The sequence below is a fragment of the Trachurus trachurus genome, assembly GCF_905171665.1.
Source record: "Trachurus trachurus genome assembly, chromosome: 10".
In the NCBI taxonomy this organism is placed as follows: domain Eukaryota; kingdom Metazoa; phylum Chordata; class Actinopteri; order Carangiformes; family Carangidae; genus Trachurus; species Trachurus trachurus.
In genome coordinates this window covers 23,708,302-23,731,854 of record NC_139894.1, presented here as the reverse complement: position 1 = coordinate 23,731,854, position 23,553 = coordinate 23,708,302, and the positions used below count along the sequence as shown (strand labels likewise).

At 40.7% G+C, this 23,553-nt stretch overlaps 1 protein-coding gene across 2 annotated transcripts in view; it reads right to left on the bottom strand.

Annotated features, from left to right (window-relative positions):
• The window catches only part of ctnna1 (catenin (cadherin-associated protein), alpha 1), an 83,285-nt gene that overhangs the window by 56,886 nt on the left and 2,846 nt on the right, over positions 1–23,553 (bottom strand). For both annotated transcript variants that reach the window (XM_083981301.1, XM_083981302.1), the window contains exons 3-7: positions 23,035–23,230; positions 18,367–18,533; positions 17,778–17,897; positions 15,916–16,185; positions 11,108–11,311 (exon numbers count right to left, since the gene is read on the bottom strand). In XM_083981301.1, coding sequence (XP_083837427.1) covers positions 11,108–11,311; positions 15,916–16,185; positions 17,778–17,897; positions 18,367–18,533; positions 23,035–23,230 — 957 coding nt within the window. The remainder of the gene's footprint in view (positions 1–11,107; positions 11,312–15,915; positions 16,186–17,777; positions 17,898–18,366; positions 18,534–23,034; positions 23,231–23,553) is intronic.

Genomic DNA, 23,553 nt, shown 5'->3' with positions numbered 1-23,553 from the left:
AGGACCTCTGAAATACTGGCTTGTGCATAATGTGAGGGTAATGACACAAAGTACATGCACAGGTGCAACTTTGGATTTTCAGTGTTGGCAGGCTGGATGCATATTAATAAAGATAAATTCACTAATACTACAACGTAGCAGTTTCAAAAACTGTGGCTGTGTGATATCCAGCAGGAAAGTCATTGAACCTTATCATATGCGAGTATAAATTCATGACCAAAGCATACACTTAACCTCATCTACAGAAAATGTGAAGTGTTTGTTTCAGTGAAAAGGTCATAAGCATCTTCCCTTGGACCAATAAAAGAAACAGATCCTCACCCATGTAGAAGAAAAAGAAATGCCAGTTTTCTAGATGTTGCAGTCATTTAAATGAATTACAAGAGGGATAGCAACATCGACATTTGCCTGGTTATCAAAGTTACTCTTCGAACAAATATTTTTGCCAGCAGACATTTTTTTTTTAATCAGACAAATTATAGATAACACATAATGGAGATCAATAGCAGCCTATGCACTGCTACATGAGCATAGCCTATCTCACTGGATAATCTGTGAAACTGCACAAATAAGTTCAAGGAGTTCACTGTGCATCAAATGAAACATTTTGAACTTCAATTTTGTTTTATTTTTGACTTGAAATTTGAAATTAACTGTTAAGTCTCTATTTTAGACTCACAATAACAAAGCTTAGGTATATGGACAGGGTAGAATCAAAGTATGTAGCTTCAAACTGCTCTATGTATCTCATCAATTTAACCTCAAACCCTCATAATGACTATGGCTATGACACATGGCATTTCGCTGTGGTGCCTCCCTTTTCTCTTGGTCATCTTTGAGATATTCCCACACTTTGATTGTAATCCACCTGTGGCAAATTAGACTACCGTAGTCCATGTTTAGCAAATAATACATATCTGAGCACAAATCAAGCCTTGGTGTGGATGAGGCTGTATGCAGAGATCAGAAAGAGTATTATGTGTGAGGCATAAAAGGCCTCAAAATGTCTGCAGCATTCAAGATTCTTCAGTGGCCTCTAAGGCTTAAATGGAAGAAGTTTCAACCAACTAGGATTTCTAGCTAGCTGGCCAGTGGTAATTTCTGACTGAACTCAAAATATACTAGAGATGGCAGAAACTTCCAGAGGGACATCCACATGTACAAGGTGTGTCTGAAGGAAACTAGGCATTCTGCATACTTCTGTCAAAACATGTGATGGGTATTGGTATACATGTCTCACAACTCCAATTTTACCTGCTCTTTTTTTGCTGAGGCCTACAGAAAATAAGCTTCAGCAATTAACCTGCACAGTGTATCCTGGCGGGGGAGGCACTAAACTGATGAGTCTGATAGCATGGCCTTAGTAGTCTGCAGGGTTGATGGGCTCAGAGCTCATGTATGCTTCTGATATTCCTTATGAGTCAGTGTTTCCTCTACATTCATTTAGGAGTGGGGAGGGCCGCCATTCCTAAATCCTAGCCGCCGCTCCTTCAAATTTCTTTTATTTTTTTTTTCAAATTGTCGCAAATACACCACTGACGCATGTCTCCACCTTCACAGCAGAGTCGTGCACTGGGGCGGGTACTCGCAAGTACTAAGGTAAACTACAGATAACTATCTTGCTCAGTATCTACTCTTTGCACCTCGTCTGCACCTCGATGACGGACCACAGCGTGTTTTTCCACAGTATCATTTAACTCAGGTGACAGAATAACAACAGTCTCAGTACAAATCAGTGGTCACTGTTGCCGGTGTGTTTTTGAAATTCACGGGTTTGATTCTCGTGTCGGACGCCGCGCTCGAGTGCCCATGGAAAAGAAAAAAAAACAAACTTTGTGTCTCAGTCTGCTGGGCTTATAAATAAACAACATTGATGATTAGGGCCACGGGGCAATCGCACCAAGCACTGGCCCCTACAGCTATGAAATAGCTTATAGGCAAAAGTTTCAAATTGTGATACACAAGCTCCACCTGAAGTCCAGACCACCTATGAACATAATTTTTAAATTAACGGATGATAACAAATATCTACAGGTTTCCCTGAAGTTTCGCCATGGTTTTTGGTTCTACTATAGGTCAAAGACATGTTGGTCAGGTGAACAGAAAACACCTGATACAAGCAGCTCAGAATGTGAGTGAAAAACTGTTTGGGTATAGATGTGTTAGCCTAGTCATCCCTGTCCATGGCATAGATCTCACTGAATGTGTGCTTTGATGGGCCCCACTCCCCAAGGTCCTGAGCCAGATGTAAGGTGTAGATTATGGATGGATATTGTAAAATATTTTACCTTTTGAATATGTAACAAACAACAACGACAAAGCAACAAAAATACATTCAGAAAACAGATATAACAATGTCCATAATAATGTGCATCATGTTTTGCACTTACTTATTATTTAAAGTAACGCAAATCCCATTTACATTTAAATCCCATTTTACATTTCACATCAGAGCTGTGAGTGCAGTAATTTCCTGTTGCCATGGCCAGAGCCATGTCTGATGAAAACAAAAGGGACTTGCTACGGCTGAGTATCTGAGTGAATGTGTGTGCATGTGTTAAAACATGCATAAATGTGGTTTGCCTTCCAGTGAGACACATTTATCACAGCTCAGTTCACTGCAATTCGGTCTATCTCACCTTCAAACCAATGTAACAGTCTGGCTCAACACACCTGCAAACAGCAGATTGTAACCTCTGTCAGGGTTAGAAATAAACCCAAAGGGTATTTTTGGTTTCTTTCTCTTTTTTTTTTTTTTATCTGTGAATGTAACAAATAAGTGTATTAGTGCTCCAAAGAGAGTGGAACAAAAATTGACAATATATTCCTCTATTTAAAGAAGCTAGACTCAACATCTTTATATGGTTAGCATGACATCTTGTATGTGTGCATTGACAGAGAATAATCATCCAGCTCAAGATTGTTACAGCTCACAGCTTTGAGCCCTTTAATTTGTCACATCTGCCACCTGTCCACAAAAGGGATAGTTGAGAGAATTCAAATACAAGTGTGTAAAATTTATTTGTATTCATTGTTAGTGACCAATCACCTAAAACATAAAAAATAAACATTGGGCCTAAAAGTGAAAGACACAAGTCAGTGATTAGTCGGCAGAATGAAATTTGAATATGAAAATCATGTTCAGCTATTGCGGGGAAAGGCAGTGCATCTCATCTTCCTGCTAGAAAAGCCAATCAAAAAGCCTGGAATTCACCAGCAAGAGATCAAGGGCCACAACTGGGAAACCTTGCCTGACAGGTTGTTACTGACAGACTAGTGTTTTATGGAGGCTGTAAATATACGAAAAGCCTTGGGGACACTAAATCTTTTCCCCGTTACATTGTGGAGTGTAATTTGTTTTAATTATGCATTTAGCTGAGATTACAACTAGATAAATTGAACTCCTTTCACGCTGGCCTTGCATTAGGTCTTATCCCCTTGAACCATCTTCCACTTTTTTTTAAAAGCAGACCAACAAATGAAAGCCAATAAAATAAACATGAGGTCATCATACTACATTCTCTGATACTTCCCCTACCCTATGCATGCATCCTATGTATGCCACTATCGTCTTTTTTCCAAAATATAAATGTACCACCTGTTTTTTCGAGTCAAATTATTGACTTCACACTCTGGTATAGTCATTTAGGTCAGACCCGGCCTAAATATTTTCTCAAAAGGATATTCAGAGTAGATTCTAAGATAGTCAAGGAAACTTTTATCAGAGTCTTTATTAGCAGCACGGACAAAAGATCTAGAGTTCTAAATTTCAGCCCAAGCCTGACCTGACAGGCCGGGTTCCAAGCGCGCCAAGGCAATACTAAAACTTGACGTGAGCCGACTGCCTTCCACTGATTGGCCAGAGCGGCCAGAGTGTCGCCACTGGAAGAGTCACGACATCAGACACGAGAATCAAACTTGTCATTTTTAAAACACACCGACAGCAGCGACCACTGATCTGTACTGAGACTGTTGTTATACTTTTACATGAGTTAAATGAAGTGATGTGTTTTATCCATCTCTCCTCCACAGCTCCTCTCCATGTCAGAACCATGGATAGCGACGCTCCTCTCTATGACACTTTTTGTCGAGGGGAGCATGTGTCGATTTTTTGTCGATTTGTCGACAAAAAGTCCCATCCCTATACCAGTACGGTTGTAATCAACAAATTCTTGGTCGACTGAAGCCCTGAAATTTCGAATAGAAATCGCCTAATCAGTGGGGGGGTGGCAGTGCTTGGTAACCTTGTCCGCTGGCGCGGATTAATGCACAGGCTTGCCTAGGCTGCAGCCTAGGGGCCCCACGTGTGGATTGGTCAGATTATGTCGGTCACAGAGCCGCAATGTAGAGAAAAAACAGCGGAGCCCAAAAGCAGAGCGCAAAGTGGGAGAAAGAGAAAAGGCCTACAACTAGCCTATAAACTGAGATCCATATGGGCCAAAACAGACTCAATCACCTGTCTCTGATGGCCACTGAGAGTGAGTGAAATAATGATTAGCCTGAATTACACGACTATACGGGGGACGAACAATCGTTCATTTGTAAAAGGATATTGTTGTTGTTGTTGTTGTTGTAGTAAAGAGCTGGGTTACATGCGTTTTTTTTCTCCTCCAATTGCCCGTTCATTCGGCGGGGCAGGGGGCAGAAACACCTAGTCTGTGCAACTCAGTGGTATGATGAAGGAAAACCCTGGGTGTTTTTGCTCCTCATGTTCCCAGAGAACTTGTTCTACCTTTCTTGTAGCACTGCTCCCGCAGTCGGAGCCAAATTAGAGGTAATTTGGTGTGCAGTTTTTAGCTTGCAATGAATGATCATTTTCTGTTGGGTTACACACAGATCCTATATTCAGGTGGGCAGGGTCCAAGATTCTTTCAGCCTAAAATGTGTTTAAAATGAGAGGCAACTTCATAGGCACTGAGGAATGGGGATAAAGCAAAATTCTGTCACTCAGTGTAGATGCCGGAGGCAAAGACGGCAAGAGTTGAAGAAAAAGTGAGCTGTCGAGAGAGAAAGGGACACAAGGAGAAGATTGCTAGGACGGAGAAAATGGGAAAGAAGATTTAGCTAGGAGAAAGCAAAGAGTATGAAATGCTGAAGCACACAGTGGAAGAATATCCTGAGATACAAAAAGGCAAATGAAAAGAGAGGCAGGGGTCCCACTGCAGTGAACATGCATGTCCTTTTCATGCAGGTCCAAATGATAATGTATCACTTCAAGTTGAAAGAATTTAAATGTCAGTAGCCTAATATGTCAAAGCAACCTAGCATCAACTCCCTCAAGCTGGGAACAAGAGATGCATTATTAATAAAAAGTGGCAGAGACAATTACACTCAACACACACCATGCCAAACTGTCATGACAATATGGAATAACTGAGGTCATAATATGTGACAGTGCTGGGGCAACATTACCCTCACCAGTTCACCAGCTGAGTGGACAAGCTATGGTAGTCTCGTCTTGTTAAATGATAAGCATTAACAACCTACACAATTTCCACTTCAGGTCCAGGAACATAAAAAAAAACTCTTTGTCTTACCACAGCAATCCAAAAAAAATGTTTTCTGTGTAGACATTTATGTTTCATGCATCTCATAATCCGTCTTCCTTTACCCAACAGCAGTTTAACCCAAGGCTATTTTTCTACTTTTCCTATCTATGTGCGGCATGAATGTTGCAATATTTCTCATGAAAAAAGCAACGATAAAGAAAAGTTAAATAAAAATCCACATGACTTTCTCACTCTGAAAAAAAGGAAAATTGTTCCACGGTCTATTAGACAGAGAGTGAGCTTTTTAGCCATAATACTAATTGCTTTAATTAGTCTAATCCTTGTTCTATGTAAAATCTGTGTGAGTGATTTTTCTCAGAGCAGATTCAAAAGTCCTTTTTTAATAATCAATTTAATTCTCTGCGTAAACATGACTACAGATGGATCATATTTTCAGGGAAAATCATTTTACCATTGCCCTTTTTCTACAAGTAATCTATGTTCAAGGGCCAGATTTGTTGGATTCTGTTACTTTTTCAATTCTTCGATTTGTCTTCTCTAAAAGGCTATGGCTGTGTGTGCGAGAGAGCCTGTATGTGTTTCTTTTCTGTTTAGAACAGTGATCTTAGCTGATCATGGTCTTGATATAGCCTTTATTCTGCCATGGCAACAAATTTAATTTTAACTTTCAACAAGAAACTAGAAATCAGCCATTTTATTCACACAAAGACCTTAAGATTTCAGAACAAATACTTCTCCTGTGTCTTGTAATAAGAATAACAATACTTACGTTAAAAAAATATATATTATTAATACTTGCAATTTTACTACACTATATGCTGGGAGTTTCTTAGTACACAGTACACAGGTTCTGACAGGGTCCAGTGTGTGCAAACATTTTTAGAAAAATGTAGTCTAGTTTTAATCTAGTTCTTATTTGAACACTTTTTTATGTTCACTTAAGATGTTTTGTATCAATATAGCACACTGTCTTAATTTAGTATTTTTCTGCAGGTAACAGACGGTTTCAGTTTTTGAAACACCTTTTAAAATATCTGGTAAGGATCACCCACAGAAACAATGAGTGAGAGGAAGGAAATTGAAAGAGGGGACAGAAACAACTTTTAGCTTCAGGGAATGAAGAAGCAGAAGGGATTAGAGCAAAAAAGAGAATAAGTCGTGAGACCATCCTATAGCTTTGACATTACTTTTTTTTGGCTTTTTACGCTTTTATTGATAGTACAGTTGAGAGTCACAGGAAATGCAGAGAGAGTGGAAATGACATACAGGAAAGGGCCGCCTGATGCGGGATTCGAACCGGGTCCGTCTGCAGTGAGGACTGTAGCCTCTACACATGGGGTGCCTGCTCAACCTACTGCACCACTCAGCGCAGCTGTAATGGCAACTTATTGTGTTTAATGACTTGCATTGTCTTTTGTCAGAATCAGAATAATATGTGGACAAAACCATTGCCATCAAATTGCACACTCTATATTGTCTGGCAAAGAGATAAACTAAAATCAGCATTGGCCTATAGTGAAGAATCTATTCAAGAGGCTATTTTCTTTCCTGCGCGAATTACATATTTCTTTACACCTCTGAAGCTCTACCTTAGAATGACAGAAACATCTTCAACAAGCCAGTGTGGTGTTTGTTTAGTCTGTCAAGCTTAATCACAGACACAGCCAAACTATCTGTCACAGTGTTTACCACCGGTTTAAAGCATCAGGTTGGAACACCAGCCATCTTACTATGCTCACTACATATCAACCACAATCCTCTGAGGCAATATAGTACGCCATTAAATGCACATGGTGGACAATGATATATTATGCTGCTCATCTGCTTCCTTCATCTGGTCAAATGTGTAGCCAAATCCCTGTCATGTCCATTCATCATTACTGTGGTGATGAGATGTGTTCCTCTGTAAATCCGAGTCCTCAAGTCATGGAGGAGTCCACTGAAGTAGAAAACTTCTTTGAAGCAAACCAGAGATGTTGCATGATTGGCCTGAACCCTAAAATAAACTGGCAGTGTTCTGGATGAGCAATGGAAGCAAACAACAGTTGTTATGCCTGAGCATGGACAGGACAGTACCAAGAGAGAATGATATGCAAACCAAGTCTGTTGATTTTGTTTATGAAAACATATTTAAACACAAAACAAAAATGTGTTTGATATGTATCAACAGTCAGCAGTTACTTCAAAACTTAATAATTTCCCAAACTCTATGGGTATTAAAGTTTATCTTAAATATCCAAGTACAACCTTGATATGCACACATTATCTCTGCCTTAGTTACTTTGTAGAATCTCTCAAAAGCTACTTAACAGATGTCAGTGACATAGTACGGAGCATTAGGCCATGGGCCAAGAAGACACAGTGCACACTGGGTGCATATAGCACATTAATATGCTCACCTTATTAAGCAGGCAAACATAGGCCATTTCCCAATTCTCAGTCATGCAGAAGTACTAACTACTCCTGTCACATTTGCTATATTGACATGATGTTAGGCTACTAGTTACTAAAAAGTCGGTTAGCCAGGCATGCTTAAATGAGCATCCACATTTTCAAGTTAAAGCAGGTAAGTATTTGATGCAACAAAACACACAGTTAATTAAAATTCAATTTGTAACATTAGTGTTGTTGAAATACTGGTGCTAAGATGGAACACTGCTGTGTACATGATCTACCAGGCCAGACGCCCCTTATAGCCACAGGATTGTTGTTCCATAAATGAAACAGGCAAGCTGCTAAGACAGAGAGAAGTTTAAGCTGACCCCACTTAACACTTCCCTTCATGTGTCTTAGGTGGGCCAGACAGCCAAACAATCTCAAAAAGCTATGTATAAATAAATCCAAGAGGTATTTACAACTCATTAAATACCAAAAGAGACACATTCCAACTTGAAAAGGTGTAAAGTGATCCCTCTCTCTACTAGAGGTCGACCGATAGTGGATTTTAAAATTCCGATATAATAACGATAGTTTGGAGCAGGAAAAAGCCGATAGCCGATTAAACTGCAGCCATCGGCCACTATCGGAGCCAAGTTCCGCTGATTCCGATAGTTTGTAAAACATCCTATCGGCGCCGATTAATCGGCCAAAACGATTAATCGGTCGACCTCTACTCTCTACTACATATTATCTGTTCTCTTCCCAAAGAGATGTAACAATGTTAATGAGCAGTCCCACTCACTGTCAGATTTTTTTAATACATCCATGCTCTGTCTCCTCTGTCCTTGTGATAACAGCAGAAGTTACACTACTGAAATTAGCCATTGTTCTCCATCTCATTAAGGCCCCGTCCAGACGAATACGCGGCTTCACCGAATCCGATCTTTTTCTTAATCGTTTTGAAAAAAATCTCCGTAAACACGGCATCGTTTTCAAAAATATCTGCGTCCACACGCATCACCTGAAAACGACCCAAAACGCTGTAGTACCTACACACTGCAGGCGTGTGTGTGGAGCGTGTGTGGCGCTGCAGCGCTGCTTGCCACACATAAACACTTAAGACAGCTGAAGAAGACGGGAAGTCCCCGCTGTAATTCAATAGAAGAAGTTCCCCGCCGTATTCAAACTCAAACATGGGATTAAATGTTGACATGGAGTAGTGTCAGAGTAAATATGACGATCAGTGATGATTAAACAGGCGCGATTCAGCCGCAGCGTCTGAGCGACCTGACGGTAGTCGGCCGAGACTGTCAGTGTGCAGCTGCTGCAGCGGTGTGTGTGTGTGTGTGTGTCTCAGGTTACAGGTAGAGCGGCGGGGGGCATGACATCATCGTTTCAGAAAAAGTCCGTATTGGCCGTCCAGACGAAAACGCTGGGGCGGCGTTTTCAAATTTTCCCACTCTGGGACCCGTTTTCAAAAAATACAGTTTTCACCCCCTGAAAACGCCGGATTCATGTGGACGCGAGGCCGATCCGATAAAGTATTTATCCGGATTCGAAAAAAACGGATTCGTCTGGACGGGGCCTAAAGCAACAAGTAAAATATTTCCAGTCATTTCAACACATATGATCAAATACAAGGCACCTTGAGCAGCATTTATCTGATCCCTGATTATTCCAGTCACTGCATGATGGGTGCAGTGACATGGGAACCCTAACCCTAGGTTAAAGGCTGTGAGAAAATGACAATTTCTCAGCTGTTTACCCCCAATTGCTATTGCCACCACTCTCCCAAAGTCTAGATCACAACATGCCACCACGATCGTGCGATCGTAGCGGAAATAATGAAAGTAATGGCAAACAAACACTCTCCAAAATCAGGCAGGTTGTCAGGATGCCAAATAGCCTACTCATTTTAATGTAACAATTGCCGGTGAGAACTGGTGTCAAAAAGGAAAAAAAAAATTTGATCACGGACTTTATGATCGATTACCATGGCAACGAACGAAGCTTCGAAGATTCAATTTTTTTGGTCAACCCTAATTGTAAGATTGGGGCTGCCAACCTGGTGTCCGAGCTCTCATATCTGCACACAGCGACACAAACATGGCCCGTAACCCGTAATCTCTTGTTTATGACAGATTAAAACTGCACAAATATACACGTCGTGACATCGTATAACGTTTTCTACCACTCTATTAGTTGATTTTTCGTTGGAAACCAATGCATTTGGCCGGGAGGAGGGTTAGCAAAACAGCGGAAAACGACTAGACTTGCATAGTTCCTCTTTAACAAAAGACAACAAAAATCTATGAAGTTTTTACCAGCAAGAGCAACCCTCGAGGATAACCCCCAAACCACTATCCTCTTCCTGTTTAGGTTGAACAATAGCAGGCATACTTTCTTTGTGCTGTAAATCAAGGCTTTTCCCCCAGGGGACTTTGTACCCAGTGGCAGACAAAACTCCATAGTGAGAGTGGAGCTTATAAGGAACCGATCTGAATGACGATGGTGTCATTATTCTTTAGTCATTGCATTGTGCCATCAACATTTACTTCATCATGATAAGTTAAACCAAAAGAACCTATTCATTGCCTTTTGAATAATTACTTTTTGAGCATTGTACAACATAAAAATGACTAAATTTCAATTTTCAGAGTCGTTTTATGAGTTAACTACAAACATCTAATCAAAAAACTACATGCTACTGATTTCACCATTCAATTTACTTTCTTGCAAATTGACACATTTGTTTTCCATGAGTTAATCATGTTATGGCGAGAGGTTTCTCCAATTTTTCCCCGTTAAAAGGGTTCCCAGGAGTTTTCCCTCAGTCGATGTGAAGGTCTAAGGACAGAGGATGTTGTTATGATGCCATGTAAAGCCCTCTGAGACAAAACATAAAAATGGGCTATACTGCCTTGCGCCATTAAAAAGACAATAGCCTAAAAGAGAGATTTGCATTTGTTCTCAAATCCACTAACTCTCTTAACACAGGAAATAGTAAAGGTGAAGTGAAAAAAGTAGTATTATTGCCCAGGCCAGCGCACAAGTCAATGTTAGATTGAAAAATGTATGACAATGAACACAAGATGAATGTCTAGATAGATTTATTTCCCCACAGCATTTAGTGGTGGACCATCATAGAATCAAGACCATGAAAGAGAGCTGTTGTTGAAGAACGGCATTAGAAAGTAAATAAAAAAGGTAAGACTTACATTGCCCATGTACTCAGACAGAAGGTCCTGAAGAGCCTGGCGCACAGAATTGCATTCAGCCACGATGCGCTCCCTGCGGTCATCACGTGTGCAAGAGGAGTCCGCCATAAGGGCAGCACCACTGATAATGCTCTCCAGGCGCTCCTCCAGGGAGGGACGGAAACGCTCCTCACTGAACGCCAGAGGGTCCACAATGATTTGTTTCTGAAAGGAAGGGGCAGACGGGAAAATTACACATGGAAAGAAATCTAAAAAGTCATCATGGTACACTGATGTCTCCCACTCCAAGCCCAAAGAGAGAAATCTGGCGGGCAAGGGGAGGGCAGATTTGACAGACTGACAGTCCGGCTGGAAAACCTAAATGGAAGAATGCGCCAAGCTGTCTTTTTCATGTCTGTAGGCCAGTTACTTGTTTCAGAAACTGTATCACAGTGGCCACATCCTTAAGACAGAATTAGAAGGACTGGAACGAGAGTACTGTGATGAAGGAATGCAACATTTCTTGACCCTAACACTTGACTAACGATAGCAAGGACATAATCTAGGATGAGTTTACCACAAGTTGTGTGTCTACTTGTTCTGTTGTTGGTCAGCGTACCCTAAACATTAACTTTATATTTTCAATATTTAAACTGTTTCACAATAAAATGTGAATTTAAAACATTATAGTTTATGCATTTATGCAGTATTTTTCAGTAATACAGTGAAAATTTGAGGAAATGTGAAAATTTACTTTGCAAGTCGATTTCGGTGTGCGCCCCTAAATTTTCTGCTTGCGCTCCTAAAATTTTAAGTTAGGGGCCACTCTGCTCCTAGTCAAAAAAGTTAGTCTGGAGCCCTGTAATCACTCAATTTAAATCAATTAACAACTGAGGCATCTAAAATAACTAACCATAAGCAAGAGCATGGAAACAGGAAATATGGTTTATGATTCTAAATCAAAATTCTATGGTCAAAAAAAGTGAAAAATGCAATTCTGACATGTGCATTGGTCTTCCAAGGTTCCTCTGTTTAATGCAACAACTTTTATGGTGTAAAAAAAAAAGTAAAAAGTAAAATAACATTTCAAAAGAATACCACGCCTTTTTACTCATATCTTACATGTATATGAAATTCCCTCTTGTGCTCCCTCTGCTACTTTTTACTACCTTTCATTTGAGTCAAAGAAGTGTTACAGCAACCCACTCTCCTCTCTTCTATATCTGAAGGATGAGCGAGGACACTTAAATGTCTGATTTCACAGGGGCAGGCCTGCTGAGAGAGGCAACTAGTTGACATGCTGGAGAGGTACTGCAGTGGGTTAAGGTGTCACCATGAAGCTTGTGGCATCAAAACCAAAAAGAGACAAATAAAGACTACTGCCTCAATGACAAATGAACTCTAAAGATGCCTTGCAACAAAACATTCAACAATTCAGCTGTTAGAGCTGCGTTTTATTAGGCAGCCCGGCCTCCGTCACAGCCACCTCCAGCCCCCTCCATTCCGTCTCATCTGACCTCCTCTGCTTGCGTGTCATATCACCATGGCAACAGGCACACGAGAGAGAGACACAGGAGAAGACAGAGAGCGAGAGAGAGAATTGGGGTGGGGGGTGAGTCATGTGCTAATTTTGAATTGCACTTGAAATTGGGCATCAAAAAGGAGCTCATCTGAAAAAGGTCTGCAGTGAAGTTTTTTGGGGAGCGACTTTCTGCACAGTTAGCTCTCAAATGATCACTGATGCAACAGATCAGATACCTTGTGAACACTTATTCAATGCACATTAATCAATTGGCTTACCATCCATCATTTGGATGCTATGCTTTTATAGCTTTCAACAATTCAATATAAATTCCCAGTCCTTACAGAAAACAAAAATATTAGGAGGCCAAAGCAATAAGTGCACAGAATCTCTCTTAGTTTTGCCAAACTACTCTTGCCCTAAAAATATGAATTTGCTGTTTTTAACTCATTGAGTGCCGCGCTCCTTTCCAAAGTTTTAGTCAAGTGTACCGGCAATTTAGACCATTTTTGACTTTTTATGTAGAGCCATAGTGTATTCTATATTATTGCCACCAACACATACTGTAGCTCAATTGAAAGGTTTAACTTTATGCTTCAAATGACCACAAACCGTTTGTTTCTACGTGCCTCCGTTCCTGAGAAAAGTCAAGCTAAACATGGCTGGGTTTCACCAAAAGAAAAAAGAAAAAAATTTTCTAGAAAAGGAGATAGAGCGTCTTTTATGAAAGGTGCTCTGTTTGTGTCTGTCGCTCTTCTGACACTCGCATTTCTGGATCAAAGGGCTCGTATAAGATAAATATATACAACAATTGTTGTTCTATTCACAAAACCACCATCGGGGGCGGGGGGGCGCCACTAAACAACAATAACACAGACGCACCGTGCCGTGTCACAGCCTCTAGCCGCGGAACGTGAGGGTCTGTCGGCCACAGCGCCTCGGGAAGACCGGTCCCGCCGGTGGTCGCGGTCCTTCTGTGGTACGGGTCGGTGATGCCGGTCTGCTTTGGTCCAGAGACCATCAGATTTTACCGCGGGGGGACTTTGGGGAGGACACGGTGTTGCTCCAGATGAAGACCGGGCGGGACAGTCGGCTGAGAGCTTCCTGGTTCAGCTCCGAGCTGCTGCAGCCTCGCGGGTGAGAGCAGAGCAGCAGCGCTGCATCTGCATGCAGAACTCCGTTTGCAAAAGCCGAGTTATGATAAAAACTTCCAGATCATGAGCTGTCATGTGACTTTGATCGTCATCTATTTCAGTTCTCCTCGTCGTAGAGTCCCCAAATTTACATATAATGTGTATTAAAGTGTCTATTTTCATAATTAAAAAAAAAAGCAAAAAACGAAAAATCTCGTTTTTGGCACTCAACGCATGGGAACGAAAAACGAGAAATTACGTGGTTGGCACTCAATGAGTTAACTACCCTATTTTCTGGATTATATGTCGCACCGGAGTATTAGTCGCATCTGTCAAAAAACACATCATGAAGAGGGAAAAAAACATATATAAGTCGCATCGGTCTATAAGTTATTTTTGAAACATTTAATTAATAGCCGGGTCCCATATAATGGCCGGGGCTTTGTTTACATGAACAAATAAACGCCGGCCGGCACCAAATAGCCTACTACAGGCTGGGTCAAGAAAGAAAGAAAGAAAGAAAAACAACTCCGGCGTGTGGAGCGGTGCGGGTCTCTGACCGCGGGGACAGCTCCGTGACACTATTGTGAGGCTGACTGCCGCCGAGTGCTTTGGAATGGGGGCGGGGCTCGTAGATTTGTCGCTAGTCACTTTTGACAAAGAAAAGTCGCCAAGAGGGGTTGGAAAGTCGCCAGATTTAGCGAGAACTTCGACACACTGTACGGCGTCATAGACGACATGGCGTATATGTTTGATATACTATAAGTTGTTTTTAAATATAGGTCGCATGGCCAGCCAAACTACTAAAAAAAAAGCTTGACTTGACTTAAAATACAGTACTACATTTTGCTACTTAAAAGCTTAGTTTAAGTATTTTTTTATTGCCCTTGCTAAGAGCTACTGTCTCATATGGAGATGCTAAAGATGGGCCTAAGAATTTCTGCTGACACAGACAGAGAAAAGCATGGGGCCCTGTGATTGACACACAGGTAACCATGTGATACATTACAACAGCGCTCCAGGTTAAATAAAAGTTTTTAAAAAATTAACAAAAAGTTTAGGTGTGTGTGAATAAGGCAACAAAAGGTAAACTCATCTGGCTGTGTGAGGAGTCAATCATCAACTTTTTAATGAGTTTACCCGCATTAAAGAAACCTCTGGTTTTACATGCTAATGTTGGTGGTTCTCGAATTGCTGAATTGCGTCTTTCAGCATTGCAAACCAGTGTGGAGCCTGAATCATGGTATATTAAATATTTGAGCACATTTATTTACTACTCAAGACTCTCTGGTCCATACTTTTAACGCCAGCCGTATTTTTTTCTGAATGCCTTGTTATACAATGCTACTTAAACAATGACTTAACACAAGATGACTGCTGAGTCTAGCAAAAGACAGCACACAATGAAACTTGTTCTTCATTATTGAGGATCTGTTCAGCGTCTTTGGAAACTGCCTGAATATGAACAGTTTCCTGTAACTAAAAAGGTTCTTTGAAAGTCTGACAGAAGTCAGTGGCAGCACAAAACAAATTTAAGGAAAATCAGGTTAATCGTCTTTGTCTTTATCACTACAGGCAACATTGAGATGATTAGATGATTATATCCAGCTGTTATCCTGATGTTGTTTCATGTCAATATTATGATGACTAATGTCACATGTATATATCTTTTTAGTGATATATTTTCAATGATCATTGAGCAATCTTTTATTGAATAAGGTCTTAATTTTCTTTCTAATAACTATATAAAACATAAAATAACAAACCAACCAATCAACAGTTAAACAAAGCTCAGCGGCACTCAGCATGACAAGGGGTTTCTATCTGAAAGCGAGAGGAATACAAATCCCTCCGTTTGACAGAGAGATAGAAGCAAATCAAGGAATGAAGTAGTAGTGACTCATAATCATATTCAATGTACCCTAAAGCCATGTCCCAATTTGTCCACATATCTCAACCTAATTTCCACCTCAATCCAAAGCCCTTTAAGGGGTTTGGTCATTTTATGATTCAGATGGCTTAGTCTATGAACCAAAAATGTGACCCAACTATACCCTTTCCAAAATGGTCCTCGTCCATTTCTATGTGCCTTACTGTTGCTGGGAAAATATGATCTTCAAGTTCATGTTATTAATCGATCTCGCTGTGATGCGTATACTACTCATTTGACTTACATCAAAATTGTTGAGGGCATAGGCCAGCTCTCCACCTCCTGCTGGCTGATTGAGAGCTGAGTCCTCACTGGCAGTTGCCTGGGCGGCGTTGGAGATGCCAGAGACCGCATGCTGCAGCTGCTTGTAGATCAGGTCACGGTTAGCCTTGTACGCTGCCACGTCAGGGTGCTGCAGGCAGGCGCGGGATGCTGTGTACAGCATGGGGATGTTCCTCTGCAGAACCCCACGAGCAGCAGCCATTTGGTCTTTGTGGTGGACATCCTTAAGTTCCTAGCATAATGAGATAAAAAGCAATGAAGAAAGGGATGGGGGAAAAAATCAAGGGTTAAACTGGAAGACAGAATACCTAAAGGGTGCGGGGTGGTAATGTACTTTAGATTCAAAATGGGCCTGTCATGCCCTTATGGAGACACTAAGTGTGACAGAGTTTGTTCTGGACGACCCAGATTTATTTCTGTCCCCTGCGGTAACACAACACAGTCATAATCAGGCCATTATAATATGCCTTTGCAATTTAATGCGTTGCTATTCAGACCTTAGCATTATATTGCAATTACATCTTCATAGGAGGGAGGAGAGGAGATAGTGATCGCTGGCATAGATTTATAGTGTTAAAAAAACCTGCTTGCATACACAAAATGAAAGTCTCTCCTTCAAATGGAACACTCCCAAGGCTTTTTTTACTCTACTGCTTGAGACATGCTCCGAGGAAGAAAAAAAAACGGCTTTAAGCCCCATTACTTCCTGCATTCACTTTGCTTAAACACATTTTGCTATCCATAAAAAAGTGCAATTACAAGTAAAAGTAATTTGCTCACAAAATCATCAGTGATCACTTTGGCAAGTTTTCCATTTAAAGAGGGGAAATATGGAGGACTGTCTTGTCTTGGGGTGGATTTTCCACTTATGCATGTTAATCAAGTGCTTTTGAAGCATGAATCTGGTACATGTCACTGCTTCAACTTTTTTGATTTGATGCAATTACATCATTCAAATATTTTTCCAGTACTATATGAAAGCTGGAAACCCTGTATTCGTCATCTAACTTTGTCTGAATCAAGGTTGTACATTGTACATAGATCCTACAAATCTTATCAGGAGTGGGGGCAGCCAAGTGTGTCAGTGGGGCAGCAGTGGAGAAAGCTGGTGTGAGGAGCTTGGAACTAACATGAGATAAAAATCAAATACTGCTGTAATGTTATGTGTGGCGATACATTATCACCACAAAGTTGTAATTATGATTGCATTATCTAAAGTCACAATTTGACCAACAAGTGGCTGGGCAATGTATATTCTCAATGCTCTTCTATACTTTCAATTATGAACAAGGTCCTACTTTTAAGGTTTTTGTAATTGATTAAAATTATTTTATTATTAAATTAATGAGGCTGTGAACAACATGTAGTTAACAAAAAATAGTTAACTAGGGTGTATAAAAACACATTTCACATTTAAAAAGAGGATGCCTCCTGAAATGCGTGGTTGACTACTCTTTATACCACATAGAAGAGAAAAACGATGTAGGTGCCATTTCATATCACAAGGAAATGGGTTTTGTCATATTTTTGTCAAGCCTGTATGCTACTGCACACCGAGCCCACTTTACTGCAACTGGTAATTGATTGTTCATGTCCAGATTCTTCATGCTTACTGCATCTTACAGTCCAGACAAAGCATGGGGAACTCTTCTCTGGGTTTGTTTCTTGCTTTTGGTTTACTAGCATTTGTTATGTCACGTGTTATGGAAAATAAGACCATTAACATTCGGGTACCTGACAACTTCTCATCCCAAATAAATCCACAGGACTCATCTGCTCCCACACTCTGACCTTATGTCTTGTTTTTTGCCAACTGTGAATTACCTGCTGTCTTTTTGCAGCCATGATGTTCAGCTTGTCCACCTCTGGTATCAGTGCCTTATATTGGATTCCCAGGTCCTGCTCTGTTCCTGCATTACGCACTTTGACCAGATTGTCTTCCACCTGAGCAGGGTACATGGGAAAGGTTACACACTAATTCACACAGTACTTCACTGTAAATTATCAAACTGTAAGAAACAGAATAATCAGTGTGTCATTTTAGGGTGAAATCATATTTATAAACCCAGTGAGGACTCGTATTGGTTTTGATACATTTATGTGGAATGGGCTCTTTACACAGCTCCACTACTTCCTGAACTTAATGCTGCTCATGTGTTTCCTGTCTTACATTATTGGACAAACTGATGAATCCAGGTGTGTCTGAGTAGTCACAATGGTCAAACACACCTGGATTCATCAGTTTGTCCAATAATGTAAGACAGGAAACAATTAAGTTCAGGAAGTAGTGGAGCTGTGCATAGAGCCCATTTAACCAAATAAATTATAAATTTATGTTTATGAATCCATTACCTTTTTTAAATTATTATTACTCCATTTATGTGCAACATGCAGAAAATGCAAAATATCTCACCAGTTTAAGCTGCACTAGAAGTTTGTAGACATCAGACATGTCTGCCAGCACCAACAGATGTGTGACCGCCGACAACAGGGCTCTGGCAGCGCGAACCATATTGCCCCTCTTCACAGAGGAACAGGGGTCTTCTGCAAATTCTCCAGAAGCCTGGCGCATTGACTCACCTGAGAATGAGGGACAAAACAAAACCTTTGCTGTAACTGTAAAGTTTAAACTCAACCCAAAACCTCATTCAAATGCAGACTTTTAAACCAGTAACTGTTCAAAACCATCAAGTGTTCTGACCACCGTGGACTAGCTTTCATAATACAACAAAGTGCATTTAATCCATGGTGAGCGAGGAGACAGAAAAGAAGAAACAGTTTTAAAACCCTTTGCGATGAATACAGTAACCATTGCCATACCCTCAACTTCTTAACTTTTTAATTTCTTGGGAGCATACCTTACTGACAGGTTGTGATATGAAAATATGAGACAAAAACTAGGCCAATGTTGATAACATAAATGTATTGCTTTTCATTGCAAGTAACTGCCTCCCCCTGTTCTCTATTACCGTAAGTTAGAGAAAATGCCTTATTTATAAAACCTGTTTCAAGACTATTACTGGTTTCAACAGATTTACCCTATATAAGCAGTTGTAGTAATAGCAGTGGTAGCAAAATTAGCCCATCGCACCAGTAATAACAGTGATAGTGGTAATAGCAGTAGTAGAAGCACCAGTGATAGTAGTTGTCAAGGAGTCAACAGAAGCCGCTTGAGAGCAGTCACGGTCAGTTTCATAACAGTGTGCAGGAGAAGATGCAACAGTCTGGTGCATCTTGCTCAGCTAGGGCCAACAGCGAGATATACACACAGACACCTACATCTCTCCAGTGTCCAGTAATAATTTCTGCTTGGAAACTGGCATGCACACACAGTCCTCTAAAAAAGACAGAGGTCAAAGCCATGACAAAAGGCTTACTGTCTGGGTTGTCCAGCACCATGCTTTGCTACATTGGCTGGGCCTACACAGTTGACTGGGCACACAAATAGACTTTGTACGCTCACATTATGAACAATCCGTAAAGTTTATTTCAGTGGAGGCACAGCCAAATTCAAACCCTAAAAAATGATTGCTGTAGCTGTTTTACAGCTCCAAGACCAACAAAAAGAAAAGTACTTATCTTGTCCACTTTTCTATGATGTGGTATGGCTTCATAGAGACTGACAAAAAAAACGATAAAGGATGACAAGCAGCAACATGAATAATTTTCTTACACCGATGAAGTGTGCTCTGGAAAAAAGATGTCTGAAAATTAATTTAGCAGCAGTTTGTTCGCAGTCAGTTGATACCATCATGCTAAATACTTTTACTGTGACAACGTGTATTTAGAGAGCAGCTGTATTTTTCTGGCACCACTACGCAGAGAGAAGTGCTTTCATAGACAGTGTACTTCTTTGCCAGAACTGACTCCAACCACCTTGACCCTAAACAGAGTAGCCTAAGCAGTTTAGCTAATCATGGATGGTTTAAACAGTAGGTCGCCAATAGAGATGTAACAGAATGCTGTAGTGCGATATATTATGAAACAAACCTGCAACACTGAAAAATTAATCACAGAATCAACTAAATCCTATAAACTGGCTGTGTGAGCAGTGTGGAGTGACTGCTGTAAATTGTATTTTTACGAAGTCAAAGCATCAGTGTACTCTCTCTCACTCTGAGATAACGAGCAAGCTGTATTTAGACACAAAGTGAAGTGACTTCTTGGCTTAGACCTCTGGAATGCATTCAAAGGCCGAGCTGTGGCCACAAGCAGTCACTGAGTTCCCAAACTGACTGAACAAGAGGCGGCTGTATGTGTGACAACTCAGACAGCCTGATTTCCAAACTCATCAGGAACTGCGCTTTCTTTTATTTTACTTCAGACCTTCTCCTTTCTGCCCCTGCTGCCTTACATTCAGTGAGTCATGCAAGTGCAACTCAGAATAACTAGACATTTTCACTCAAGCTGAAACATTTTCAACCCAAGCAGATATGGCGTTGGTGTAATTTGCCTCATCCAGAGCTTCCATCCATGTTCAAATCTACCCAGACTTTGTGTGCATGTCACCACATAATATCACTTAGCATTTTAAAATCAAACTCAACAGCAGCATTTATCACATTTACATGGATTTATGTCTGTTGGTGAACCCAACCAAGTTCAGTGGTAGTAAAGCCTTCAACGATAACCTAAATGATTTTTTATTCATCAAATATTAATCTGTGGCATCTGTGGTAAGCTAAAGCTGCAAAGCCACAGGAACAACTGGACTTAGAAAGGTCAGTGTTTGGGGGGAAAATAGGTTTTAATAACTGAAAATAGGTTTTGAATAACTGAGTTTAATTGAAACATCAATATCAACCCATCAATAGAGCTCCCTCCTTGGAGTGAGTAAACTGACAACCTGTGAAGACTACCCCATTGCCATGTCAGGACTGTGCATGCCCTCTAGCACTCGTAATGGAGTGTATGTTTTCTTTCAACAATTTCACTACTTCAATCTTAAATATTAGGAAGAGAAGATGCCTTTTATAATTTTTTAACAGCCCAATCTGACATTCGAGAGCATAAAATGATACACTAGGCACATACACTAGAACAAAAAGATATTAGTTCATTAATACATTGGACAGAAAAAGATCTTCAGCAACATCAAGGAAGAACACAACGCCATAATGTAAATATCCTATATTACTTTTTCTGAAAAAGTTACTTTTGAGTGATAATATAAATAGTTAAATACTCTTTTGATTCTAAACAACTTTCATCATTATAATAGTGAAGAAAATGCATTCGCAAAAGTACATTTGGAGATTAATTTCAAACTCAATGGAGCACTGCTTGGTTAAAGAAAAAGAGCAGAGGGAAATTGCCCTATCAAAATTGTACAACAAAGATCTCACACAGATTCTGACCATTTTACCCCAACAGAGAGCTAAAGCAGTTTGTGCAAATGATCGACAACTCAGGCTTCAAACACAGTCTGCACCTTCAGGCTGTTATACCCCCCTGTGAACAAAATCAATAAGGCCATTTTCAGGGGGCAGATAGTGATCAGTGCTCCTTTAATAAACTTCCATCTATCTAATGCTCACCTGCGGCCAACCAAGTGCATGATGAAATGATTAAAATGTATATCACACAATAAGCCTCCCAAACAGCAGGACAACAAAGACGGGGAGAGAAGGGCAAGACAAAAGAGAACAAGGGCGAGGGCAGACTGAAATGGCTAAGTAAATAAAATATTCTACTGTAGTAATGCCTATTGGTCAAGTCTATGGTAAACAAAATGCAATTTAACATATTAAGAAAATGTGTTAACAAAATATCCACTGCCTTTCCCCTGGGGAAAATAAAACTCAGTCCACCAGCCACTTTAACATGCGCTGTCATACTTGATGATCATATCAAAATTTGTCTCCCTACTTTTAACAGCTGTTAAGCCACAGCTGGTTGGGAAAATGTTTTCTGACTCCAGCGAGGGTGGGTGGTGTGACCCTACTCAATGGCTGCATTATCAGTCCGGGCACGCTCCACTGAGCAGCGTGGCATAGCTGACAGCCAGGCCTAGGCACCAGCTAACAACAGTCACTGAATTCCTGCCCAGTGACAGCTTACCACAACTACAGTAACATTCCTGGGCGCTGAGCACTGTGCAGGCTATCTAGCAACATGTCATCTACCTCCCCAACTACTCAGAGCAGTGGAGGAGGGGGCATCTAGCTCGCCGGGCATCTGGGGAGAAGAGACACAGTGACACAGATGTCTCTTCACTAGGTGATAACAGCCAGCCTCAAGTCATAGCTCCCTGGTCTCAATGGTCTGCTAGTGTGTCAAAAGAAGGTCAGGTATCCGGAGCTGAAAGGAATAGATGAGACTTGCGAGTGTGGTTGTTAGATGGTTGACCCTGCTATTGAAGACAAATAATAATTTCACTGGTGGGTGACTTGGTGGTGGATCCCTGTCTCAAGACTTGTAGAAGGGGTGAAATTGAATTGGAAATGAACAGTGGTTGGGCTGAGTCCCAACAGGCAGGTGGATATAGCCATTCAAATACATCTGACATCATCACTGACATGTGCACACTGTCACCCCTTTATCCCTGAAGTACTTGCACTCCCACACACTCATCTCCCTGGCAACAAATAAAAAGGAAAGCATTTTGATTCTAAAACAGAAACAAAAACTTCTGTTGACGACATTGTTCAATACCTTGTGTGACACTTCTGCCATACAAGGAGATGGCACTGCACTAGATAACCTTTTACACAGAATGTCAAACAAATCTCTTATCAGATTGGTGACGCTCAAGTCGAAACAGAGGAGCGCACACACACTTCTGAGGGGAAGTATGGTTCAATCTGATCCTTGTAGAAGGCAAAGCAACGACAGTGTATGGACTGACTTGAAAATGTACCGCTGACATGGTTAAATGAAAAGTCTCTATTAATGGGATCTCTGAAACCCCCACAGCAAAAAGAAATCTATCAGACTTGAAGCATATTCTTATTTAAAGGTCTTCCACTGGGGCAGATGACATGTACATAGTTTATAATTTATTTAACATCACTCCTATCTTAAGAACCACTCTATACGAGCTGGAAACCACACACTGTTGCAATATGCATTTTCAATATACCTTGCTTGCGGACATCCTCCACAGCTGCAGTTAGCTCATCCTTAAGGAACTGACTTTCCTTCGCAATCTTTTCTCCTTTCTCCAGGAAGTTCTGGGTGGCTGTCTCTACTGATGCAGCCAAAACATGAGCCTTCTTGGAACGTCCCTTCTTCTTGTTAGATGGACCTTTGTTGCTGGAGTTGACCAAAGTAGTAACCTACGTGGGTGACAGATACAAAATAGCTTAATTTGACAGCTTACGTTACAACCATGTAAGAATTTTAAATAGAGTTAGCGGATAATGGCAATGGGTCCATATATAAAACCTATGACATTATTGCATTAGATTTTAGTTAGTCCATCATCATAGGATGAGAATCTACCTCATCAGGTTAACTACAATACAGTATATGGACGAAGCACACAATAAAATGTGACCATTGTATTTTCAAGCATTTTTTTGTAACCAAGATGCTGAGCCCACCTCAACTACAACCATAGCTGCATTTCCACCACAGAAACTAGTTCCTGGAAATATGC